This window comes from Aotus nancymaae, unplaced genomic scaffold (genome assembly GCF_030222135.1).
Source record: "Aotus nancymaae isolate 86718 unplaced genomic scaffold, 86718_ANA_hifiasm-v0.15.2.pri h1tg000077l, whole genome shotgun sequence".
NCBI lineage: Eukaryota > Metazoa > Chordata > Mammalia > Primates > Aotidae > Aotus > Aotus nancymaae.
In genome coordinates, this window is record NW_026988492.1 from 19,706,539 (window position 1) to 19,718,371 (window position 11,833).

At 43.1% G+C, this 11,833-nt stretch overlaps 1 protein-coding gene across 4 annotated transcripts in view; it reads left to right on the forward strand.

Annotated features, from left to right (window-relative positions):
* FAM107B (family with sequence similarity 107 member B) overlaps positions 1 to 11,833 on the forward strand; it is a 248,624-nt gene that overhangs the window by 233,773 nt on the left and 3,018 nt on the right. For all 4 annotated transcript variants that reach the window (XM_064368410.1, XM_064368413.1, XM_064368412.1 and 1 more), the window contains 2 exons: positions 3,377 to 3,560; positions 11,357 to 11,507. In XM_064368410.1, coding sequence (XP_064224480.1) covers positions 3,377 to 3,560; positions 11,357 to 11,507 — 335 coding nt within the window. The remainder of the gene's footprint in view (positions 1 to 3,376; positions 3,561 to 11,356; positions 11,508 to 11,833) is intronic.

The following is an 11,833-nucleotide window of genomic DNA, read 5'->3' on the forward strand; positions in this document are numbered from 1 at the left end:
AATCATGGGGACCAGTCAGTCGGGTAAAGGAGAACGAGTCGCCTGGGCTTGAGCGCTGACTGCGCCTGCCTTCTTGCTGTCACCACTTCCATGTCGATCAGGCATCTCAGACTCAACACGACCCAGATGGACTTGTTCTTTCAGCTGCCCGTCGTGGCAACTCGAGCCTTCTGGTTGCTCAGGCCAGAAACCTCCGAGTCATGCTTGATGCCTCTGTGCTTTTCACGCCTTGTGTCCACTCCTTCAAGAAGTCCCAGAGACTTCACCTTTAAAATACATCTTGAATCGGGCTCTCCGCCCACCTGTGCTACGGTTGTGCGGGTCTAAAGCATCTCTCACCTGGATGACCCTTGCAGCTACCGCCCTGACTCCCTGCCTGCCTGCCTTCAGCCCATTCTAAACCTAGGAGCTGGAGTAATCTTTGAACCTATGAGTCAGATTTGTCATTTCTCTGCTTAAAACCTGGAAATGGCTCCCCATGGCCCTCAGGGTGATGACCAGAGTGCTGGCAATGCTAGCACTGCTGGCACTGGCCTTCAAGTACCCATACTCTCTGTCCTCAGCATCCCGCCACCCCCTGCAGCCACCCAGGCTGCTTTGCCATTCCTCATCCCCGCCAGTCACCCTCCTGCCCCGTGGCCTTTGCACGCCCTCTTCCCACGCTGCTGATCACCAGCCTGCTCTTCTGTCACATTCCCTCTGGCTCCTTCCCGACTATAATAGCTAGGTCAAGGTCAGAGGCACTTGTCTGTTTGGGCGTGACATCATGGAGATTATCCATGGCGTAGGGCAGAGATACAGCGCCTTTTATAAAACTGTACAGCCTTCTTGTCTATAATTAACTAGAATGAAACTGTGGCTGGTTTTTCAGACTCCTGCGGCTGCATAGAGGTGTGTGTAGTGTGCATTTAGGATTTCAACCTAGGAGCATGTTTTTCCATGGGACAGTGTGTTGAAGTCAGGCTGGCTGTGATGGGTTCCCTGAGTCACCCTCTGCGAGGTTTGTAATTGTCAATTACGTTCAGGTTTTGGGCATTCTTGTTTTTAGAAGATCAATGCAGATAGTGTCTGAGGAGTGTTTGGTGTAATTTATTATCTATGCCTTATTGTTTGATAATTTTGAGCCTTAATCATGCAGTGATACTTAAGATATTTAAACAAATGTTGCAGCTACATTATTTTTTAGTTGACTTAGTCTTTGGATTCTCATTCTCTTTATTTTCACACCAACTTTCTAAAGATGTTGCTGTAGTTTGGTGGACAGAAGGTAACACCAGGAAGTGCTGGGGGCAGGGTCGTACTTCTCGGCAGGGCGGCGAGCAGGGCAGGCCTCTCTGAGAAGGTGATGCTTAGGGAAAGACCAGGAAGGAAAAGAGCAGGTTGAAGCCCACACAGTGCTTCAGGAAGGAGACAGCAGTGTCACAGGCTAGCGAGCACCGTGCTGGGCACGAGAAACCTCTGCCATTGGCGCAGGGTCAGCATTGATATGTTTGTAGTATATGTTGATTTGCTGAGGCTGAAGGAAGCAATAAAGGACCTGAGTCTGGTGCCTGTTGACCAACAAGTGAAACAACAAGCACTAAAACTTAGAGAAATCACAGATTCCTTCTGAGCCAGCTTTGAGGACTTACTTAAGCCTGGGAATACAGACTCAGTGTAGACTGAGAATGTGTCTCAAAGTAAGTTATGGGAGGCATGATAGATATATGTCTCCTTTCCTTTTCTTTTCTGTTTTGTTTTATTTGAGACAGAGTCTCGGTCTGCTGCCCAGGCTGCAGTGCAGTGGTGCAATCTTAGCTCACTACAACCTCTGCCTCCAGGTTCAAGCAATTCTCCTGCCTCAGACTCCCAAGTAGCTAGGATTACAGGCATGCACCCCCACATCTGGCTAATTTTTGTATTTTTAGCAGAGACAGGGTTTCACCATATTGGCCAGACTGGTCTTGAACTCTTGGCCTCAAGTGAATTGCCCGCCTCAGCCTCCCAAAGTGCTGGGGTTACAGACATGAGCCACTGTGCCCAACCTCTTCATTTTAAAAAAAAAATCTTTTAGAGATATGAGGTCTTGCTCTTGCTGTGTCACCCAGGCTGGAGTGCAGTGGAGCAGTCATAGCCCACTGCAGCCTCCAACTCCTGGGCTCAAGCGATCATCCCACCTCAGCCTCCTGCGTAGCTGAGACTACAGGGATGGACCAGAATGCCCAGGAAATTTAAAACTTTTTTTTTTTTTTTTTTTACATATGGGGCCTTGCCACATTGCCCAGGCTGGTCTTGAGCTCCTGGCCTCAGCAGTCCTCCCACATCAGCCTCTCCAAATGCTAGGATTACAGGCATGAGCCACTGCGCCCAGCCTCGTATTTTCTGTTAGGAACACGTGTGGCGCAGAGGTGGGAGAAGCGCAGTGAAGCAGCAGTTTAGGTCCTGTGATTGTGATTGGCGCTCAGCGATGCTATGCATAAGGTAAGGGAAATACGCAGCTGAGTGGGTAGGAGAAAGGTTAGGCCTCTTAGGGTCTGGTGGAGGGTGATTGATTCCATCCTGTCTTTGTTCTGTTATGTCTGTTAAATAGGTTTATAACCAATGACTGTCAGTGAAATATTTAACAAACTCCAGTTAGACAGGCAAGAGGTTGGCTTTAGTTTATAGGCCTCGCTTTCCTGACTCATGTGTCTGACTGCAGCCATTGTGGGCCAGTGTTAGAATTTTCATTTGAACTTTGTTTGTGTTTTTTGGGGGGTGGGGGCGGAGTCTCGATCTGTCACCAGGTTGGAGTGCAGTGGCATAATCTTGGCTCACTGCAACTTCCACCTCCTGAGTTCAAGGGATTCTCCTGCTTCCACCTCCCAAGTAGCTGGGACTACAGGCGCATGCCACCACGCCTGGCTGATTTTTGTATTTATAGTAGAGATGGGGTTTCACCATGTTGGCCAGGATGGTCTCGATCTGTTAACCTTGTGATGCGTCCACCTCAGACTCTCAAAGTGCTGGGATTACAGGTGTGAGCCACCGCACCTGGCTGAACTTTCTTTTTTTCTGACGTACTCAAGTGCTTGTTCTGAAGTGATATGGAGACAGGGTGGCAGGAAGCATCCTGTGTGACTGGAGCTCAAGATGTGTCAGTGGCAGTGATAGAAGTCAGGCCACAGGGCTCCTTGGCCTTAGTCATGGGCAAGACGAGACCAGGCCACCATTCTCTTCCCTGTCCCCTCCAGTCACATTCCAAGTGCTTTAGAAGATGTATCAGTGATGCCCCAGAGCGGACCCAGGAGGGTGGCGTGTGTTCGATGGTGAGCACAGATCTGCGGAGCTCTGAATGTGAGGGAGAAACCCTAGCAGAAAATACCACAAATGAGTATTTCTCATCTTTCTCTTGCAGACGGCCCACCTGCGAATTCAGACCCTAAGGACTCCTATCTCATTCCCAGAAACATCATGGCCGAGCCAGACTACATTGAAGATGACAATCCTGAACTCATTAGGCCTCAGAAACTGATCAATCCTGTCAAAACCTCCCGGAACCATCAAGATCTTCACAGAGAACTTCTTATGAATCAAAAAAGGTAAAATGGTTTCTTGAGCATAGTCTTTTTTTAGGGGACTTTTAAGATAATGATATTTAATTTTAGTTGTATTTACAGAGACTTCAAAGAGTGTTTGATTTCTTGCCTTTTGTTAAAGCTTCCTTATTCCTTCTCACATCCTAGTACCAGGTTATCCCTCTCTGAGGCAGAGCCCTGCAGGCAGCAGCTGTCACTGCAGTGGCCGGCAGTGCTTCCAGACTCCTGAAGTCCTTCCAAAGTGGATGCGTATTGCAAAATCCGGATGGAAGAGGCTGGATTAAGGATAGAAGAGAATGTCCTAAGTAGAAGGGAAAGATATTCTTAAATTTACAGTCTCTGAGTTTTCTCCTTCCACCGGGGGAGGTGTAGGAATCACGTAACTATCGCCTGATCAGGCATTTATCAATGATGAGGAGAAGTCTCTAGAACCATATTAGACTTAATAGATAGGACACCACTCATGTTTTTGTTTTTGAGTAGCATTTTAAATGATTATTATCATAGTTTTTATTATTAACTATTTTGGAGGATAGGAGAATGTTTACCTTCTGTCTACTTTGCAGACTCTATCTGTGCCATAAATAATTTTGGATGTTGGGCTGGTGTGCTCTGCTTTTTAAGTAATTTGAGCAGGACAGGAGACTAGGAGAAATGAGGATGCGAAGCTGCTTTTCAATTTAAGAACCAGGAACCTTCATTTAGGATTATTTTCAGATCTCGTAAAGGATGGCTCATTTTCCCACTCTGCTGAGCCCTGGTGAAAGGTCTACTGTTGAACTGAAAGATATGCAGATCAAGTTCAGCATTAGGGTCATTTTTTGGAGGGAGGCCTGGTTAAACTTAAACAACATGTTTGAAAGAGGATCAAGGGGGCATTTTTATGGCAGTTCTCTCTCCTGAGAGTACACTCCAGCTAGAACTAACGACTCGTATCCCAGGAATTCTTTGTAAATACATTTCTCCCTCTAGAGTGTGGGAATGTGGCTTGCTCCGGTTTTATCCCCAGCATATACTAGGAAGCTGTTGGATTAATGTTTATTAAATTGAATGCAAATGTGATCATTTTTAATAAGTGTTTAGCTTCCATCTGTCTTTGTCACACAATAGAAGAAAGAAAACATGAATTTGGTATTATTATGCCCATAGCAAAATAAGACTATCAAGTTCCTATAATAGACCACAGAATTGAGAAGCCATCCTATCCTGTCTGGGAAGTCATGTCTTCATTTTGGTGGAAATGTCATCAGTTTAGTAGACTTTAAAACAGAGTAGCAGTTCTCACTCACAGATTTTTAAATTACCTTCACCTCTTTGGTCTCAGGTCCCTTATCTATAAAGTGTAAGGTAGGGGACTTAGCTGTTCTGTAAGAAACATTTTAGTTCAAACTTTTTCTTCTAGGAAACCTATGACAGGGCTCCAAGTCAGAATAGAGGTCAGAGTAAAACCAGCATTGCAGAATAAGTGTCCTCTAAATTATAGGCTATAAATTATTCTGCAAAAGTGTATTTAGTAGTTTGGGTCATATTGATGTAAAACCTACAGATTTGTGCAGTTGAGTCTGTTTCCACATTTTTTAGAGAAAGCACTTCCGTTCCATCTGTCTTTGTCTGGCCCTTTCTTTCTTCTCCTTGTTTGCCCAGCTCAACTAACCTGAGAGAATGCTGAGTTTCCCTAAAGTACTGTGGTGTAGAGAGGACGCGGGCTTTGACGTCGGAGAGAAATGGTAGGAATCCTGTTTTACCAGGATTTAACTTTGCCTACCTTATGATCTTGGCCAAGGCACCCCCTCTCGAGATCTTTTTCTTCATCGATAAAGTGGGAGATAATAGTATCTTTCTTATAAAAATTAAAGTAGGCTGGGCACCATTGCTCTCACTTGTAATCCCAGTACTTTGGGAGGCTGAGGTGGGTGGATCATCTGAGGTCAGGAGTTCGAGACCAGTCTGGCCAATATGGCAAAACCTTGTCTCTACTAAAAATATAAAAATTAGCCAGGCATGGTGGTGCACGCCTGTAATTCCAACTACTCGGGAGGCTGAGGCAGAAGAATTGCTTGAATCTGGGAGGTGGAGGTTGCAGTGAACCGAGACCACGCCACTGCACTCCAGCCTGGGTGACAGAGCATGACTCTCTCAAAAAAAAAAAAAATGTAAAGTAAATAATGGCTTGTATGAAAATGCTTAACATAATAAGTGATCGCTTAGTCATGTCTATCTTTTACTTCCTATGTGGCAACATCTGGAATTTCCTATTGCTTTTTATTCCTTTTCCTTGAAGGTTTTGGTCTAGTTGGAAATACATTAAAAAAAAGGAGAAAAAGAAAAGGCAGGTTTCAAAATCAAATGAATATATCTCATCTTATCTCTTAAGGGTTTTCAAGGTCATAGTTTGGTAGAAACTTGTTAGAAATACAATGGTTTTAGAGTGAGACTTTCTCAGTTTCTTTTATTCGTCTTTTATTTTTTATACTTTTTAGAGACTAGGATTTTCATTTCTAAAATTTAGTGCCAAACAATAGGACACATCACATCAATAATATGCATGTTTGGTTAAGAAATAACCAGTCTTGAGTACTGCATGGTATTGTAATGAAAATCCGTTTCCTTTCCTCAGTTTATAACAAGTCTTCCTATATGTTGTCTCATCCAGTGCTCTTTGTAATAACCCAGCATGTGTTATCTTGAGATTACCCTCACGGTAACTGGTTAAGGAATCATCTCAAGATCGCATAACAGTTTTTGAAATAGTGTTCGGAAATAAAAACAAGTTTACATGGAGACTTGTACCTTTGCTATGCATAGCTACGAATTTAGCTCAAAGCTCGATAGCAGTTCAGACAGGTTTTCCAGTTATGTTTTAGAGATTATATGTTAAAGGCCAAGTCTCTGCTTAAGAGAACAAGCACCCACAGGTCTTCTAAGTGTGAAACCTGTGCTCTTTCTAGCATATAATCCTCCTCCTCTATTTACCGTCTTTGGGGACAGGCTTAGTTTCAGATTAAAAGTCTTGAAGCCACTAGGTCTGACTGTTAAAACCCTGTGTCAGGGTCTAAGTTTCTATAGGTGTTCTCCATGGTATAAAAAGGCAGATTTCAAAAGACATTTTGTTGTTATTGTTAAAAGATTATTATTGGAGGGATCTTTAAAAAAAATTAAGAATATTTCTGATATAATTTGGAGAGATTCTGTATTCTACAAAGAGTACTTTTTGGAATAAATAGGTCACTTAAAAATATCCCTAAAGTTGGTTCTTTGACTTGTATATTTCCAAGCCAGTGGCTACAGTTCCTTGTATTTAGCTGACATTCTTTTGGCATGCTTTGCTAGACGGTTAGTTCCTCAATAAATACTTGCTGCTGTACAGCATGGGAAAAGACGGGGGCAGTTCTAGAGATAAGGGTACGAGTATTTGTGTTTGAATCCATGCAGGCAAAACTGACTAACTCAGAAATGTAAATGAGGCAGGCCAAACCAGAAGATTGCAAGAGTAAAGAACAAGGGCTGAAATTCAAATGCAACTTTTCCCTGTACCCCAAGAAAAAGAATTAGGCCAGGAGGTGTTTGGCTAGGTGGGCAGGCATGTTCTGTGATGGGCAGAGCCCCAGACCTTTCCTCTGGTTGAGTACTCTCCCAGGTGAGGAAGTGACTTCATTTATGAATACATAGGTACACAGAGTTCAGGTAGATGTGGAATGAAGGTGGACTCTCCCCATCTGCCCTCGAATATATTTAGTGGTTTATGTGAAATGTACCTTTCAAAGTGTCCGTATGTTTCATACTCTGGTGGTGGGAATATAAATCATTCCAGCCTTTTCATAGGGCGCTTTGGCAGTACTCATCAAAATATGCAATGTGCAGATGCTCAGCCGGCAATTCCACTTGTGTGACTCTAGCCAGCAGAAATACTTGTAGAAGAGTGCAGCTATAAATGTCCACAGAGGCTCAGTGCCTTGTTGTTTTTAATAGTGAACAACTGGAAACCAACTAGAAGTTTGTCAATAGGGGTGTGGCAGAATTGTGGCACTCCTGTACTATGATGTGTTGTGCAGATGTTAAGACGTTCACATAGGTATAGAAAGTATGGAGGAACATAGACCAAACTGCTGGTAATGGTTATCTTGGATGTAGGAATAGGTAGGGGTTGATGGGTACAGGGCCTCTACTTTGTCTAATTTTGGGGCTGGGCCACTGTTCACATAGAACATTTGCAGTAGAGATGGTGCTCCTCTGATTTGTTTAATGGAGCTTTTGCTTTTTATTTAACATATGGATATATTACCTTTTTCTGCAAAGAATACTTACTAATTTTATAATTTTTAAAATTGGCTTTGCCCACTTTAGTAGTCACAGGTAGTTCTGAGCAAGAAGCCGACTTGGAAATTACTATTGCTCTTGGGTGATGCTGTCATAAAGGGGCCGAAAGTGCTTGTTAGCTGTATATGTCAGAATTGATTAAAGAGAACCAACTGTTCCCATGCAAGGGATGGTATCATGGTTAATTACAGAATTTAGAGAAGCTCATCTCTGTCTGTCGACGCTATCTCTGCTCCGTTTAGACTTAGAGAATTATATGGGCAATGCCTGACTTTTTCCATTCAGCACAGAAAGTTAAGTAATCCACTGTGATAAAATATTAACTAAACTATGACTTCTTGACTGCTCTAAGTAGAGGATATTTATCATATAAGCACCATTTTCCTAAATTTTTTGTTGCTACATATTTTATCTTACTGTCACTATTGTATAAAATCTCTGATAGGGAAATGAATACTGTATAGCACTGAAACCCATTCATAGGTTGCAATAGAGTGTCAGCCAAATGTGCCATGCATCAAATGTTCAGCAGCTTTTGCATAATCCAGAAGAATTTAGTAATAGTTGAAGTTAATTTTGCCAGTGAAATGTAAGGAAAGGAAAATATTTGAAATTTAAATTATTCAGATAGCTAAATTCTTAATCCTAAAATTTAAATCCCTTAATTCTGTCTGTAGTGTTATATCAAGGTTTTTTTTTTTTTTTTTAAACGGAGTCTTGCTCTGTCGCCCAGGCTAGAGTGCAATAGCATGATCTTGGCTCACTACAACCTCCGCCTCCCGGATTCAAGCAATTCTCCTGCCTCAGCCTCCCAAGTAGCTGGGATTATGGGCACCCGCCACCACGCCTGGCTGATTTTTGCATTTTTAGTAGAGATAGGGTTTCATCAGTTTGGCCAGGTTGGTCTTGAACTCCTGACCTCGTGATCTACCCATCCTTGGCCTCCCAAAGTGCTGGGATTACAGATGTGAACCACCTTGCCTGGCTGTATATCAGGATTGCTTAATAGTCATGAAACTGAGTAAATATTTATTCAGATTACTTGAAAACATCTTTTCCTGTAGTTAGTAACACCTTTATTTTGAACAGAGCAACTTACACTGTGCTGATTAAAGATTTAATCTGTCCATATTTTTGACCCTCTTGTTCAGTCTTGATAACTATGAAACAAACCATAATTAAATCACAAAAGCCACCTGCCTCTTTTGTTTCACTGGAAATTTGGCCAATTTTTTTTTTTTTTTCTAACAAAGTTCTGCTAATGAACATTGGGAAATTGGAGACATATGTTAATCTGACTGTGTGTCTTCTGTCATTAAAGATGGAATACACTAGCTGGCTGTGGTCACTCATGCCTGTGATCCCATCACTTCAGTAGGCCAAGGCGGGTGGATGGCCTGAGCTCAGGAGTTTGAGACCAACCATGGCAACCCGACGAAACCCTGTCTCTACTAAAAATATAAAAAATGAGCTGGGCGTGGTGACATGTGCCTGTGGTCTCAGCTACTCAGGAGGCTGAGGTAGGAGGATGGCTGGAGCCCAGGAGGCAGAGGTTGCAGTGAGCTGAGATCATGCCTCTGCATTCCAGCCCAGGCAACAGAGAGACCCTGTCTCAAAACAAAACAAAACAAAAAAAGAAAATGGAATATACTGATTTTTACTCTAAAGTACAACTTTAATTAAGTTTTTATTGTGATTTTTAAAAACATCTAGATAGGAGAGATGATAGAATTTTTAGAAATTCTAGATGCACGAGGAAGTATGCATTTGAGGACTGGGTTACAGATGTGGTTGTGTGGACTTCAAAGGGATCAAGGTGAGTGTGCTGTTGAATTTCTCTGGCCAGAGCACATCTACTGGAAATTTTTACTTGATTAAACAGTTGCTCAGATGACTCCTAGTTGGTTAGTGACGATAGTTGATTGGGGTCATTTAGAGAACAACCCTGTCAGTTGTCTACAGAGTAGCAATCACCAGCAGCCAGACCAGCAGGTGTGTGGGAAGGTACACAGCCCATCCTGGAGTCCAAGGTGGAGTCAGCAGTGCTCCTTGCCTGCAGTTCAGAAAAGCATGAATGACTCTGCATAGCATGGTGTGTGTACGCTGTTACCTGCACCCTGTGCTGCCTGAAATTGATAGTGCTTTTCCTGTTCAGTGGTTTGTCCTATTTTTGTTTTAAATGCTCTTGGTAAATTTTAACATCAAGTTGAGATTACTTATGAGTTGGTGGAGACTGACTAAGGTAAGTGAAAAGGAAGACAAGAAGGAAGAGGTGGGCTGGACCGTCCAGCATCCTGGCAAGCTGTGGGAGAAAGCCTAAGGAAATAGAAAAAGCGAATCTTTAGTTAACAGTTAAACAGACAGAGATCACACCGGAGAAAATACTGACACATTTTTCCCTTGACTCCTCAGTTATTTCATATGGAGGGTGGCTAGTTCATGGCCTGTTTGGTTTTGTTTCTCCCCATTTGGACAGATGGCAGCCTAATGTATCAGTCAGAAAAGTAGAACGTCCCTGAAGTCTGACTTGCTTGCACTGTAAATAATAAACTAGATACCTGAAAGGGTTTTGGTGGAGGAGCACTGGACTGGGAGTTAGGGGATCAAGGCTCTGCATGGCCATATCCTTCAGTAACAATATAACCTTGGATGTGCCTTTAAATGTACAAGAACCCTCTTTCAGATCTGAAAGATGAAGGGTGGGAATTTTACTGTCTAAATTTCTGTGCTAGCTGGTCTCGAGGCTGCCTTTAGTGCCTAAGATCAGGGGCTAGAGGCCAGGCATGGTGTCTCATGCCTGTAATTCTAGCACTTTGGGAGGCCAGGGTGAGCGGATCATGAGGTCAGGAGTTTGAGACCAGCCTGGCCAACATGGTGAAACCCCATCTCTACTAAAAATAACAAAAATTAGCTGGGTGTCGTGGCACATGCGTGCAATCCCAGCTACTTGGGAGGCTGAGGCAGGAGAACTGCTTGAACCTGGGAGGTGGAGGTTGCAGTGAGCCCAGATCGTGCTACTGTACTCCAGCCTGGGCAACAGAGTGAGACTCTGTCTCAAAAAAAAAAAATTGGGGGCTAGATTTTGGGAAGCCTCCCCTCCATGCAGAGCCCCTCATTTCCTGAGCTTCTCCATCTCCGTCTCTGTCACCGGCACCCATCACCGTCATCATAAGAGCATCCCCACCCTCACTGCCCTCCTTCACGTAGCCTAGTGTCTTGCACACAGCAGGTGCACACAGCAGGTGGCCAGTACGTTTCTCTTGAATGAATGGATTTTATGTACTGTTTGGAGATCTCCTCTTGCCTTTCTTTCATCCTGGTGAATTTCTGAAATCACCATGTTGCCTACTGTAACCTAATAGGTATCACGCTAATTCTGTAGACCTCTTTTCTGTGGTTGATAATTGTAGGTTAAATTTCTGTTCATAAAAAATGTAGCCATTAGATTAACATTTTTTTTTATTTTGTTAACTTTTTTGCAGGGGTCTTGCTCCTCAGAACAAACCAGAATTGCAAAAGGTGATGGAAAAAAGAAAACGAGACCAAGTAATAAAGCAGAAGGAAGAAGAAGCACAGAAGAAGAAATCAGACTTGGAAATAGAGCTATTAAAACGGCAGCAGAAGTTGGAGCAGGTAAGGGGATTGGCTGGAAGCTATCTTTTTTTTTTTTTTCCTTTGTCCTGATGAGTGTTGGAGTGTCGGAGCAGGCAGCATTTACCAGACATTTATACATTTATACCATGTATATATTTATACCATTTAGACGTGTATACATTTATACCATGAAAGAAATATTGGAGACAGATGTCAGCAAATGGGGTCAAATACATTCAAGGCAGTGACAAGAATCCTACCGAGGACCTAAAAGAGATCCCAGAGGCGAAAGCAAAACAGGGACGTGGCACTGAATTCACATGGTGTGCTGGAGTAATTTAACAAAATTCATGTTTACGAAGACT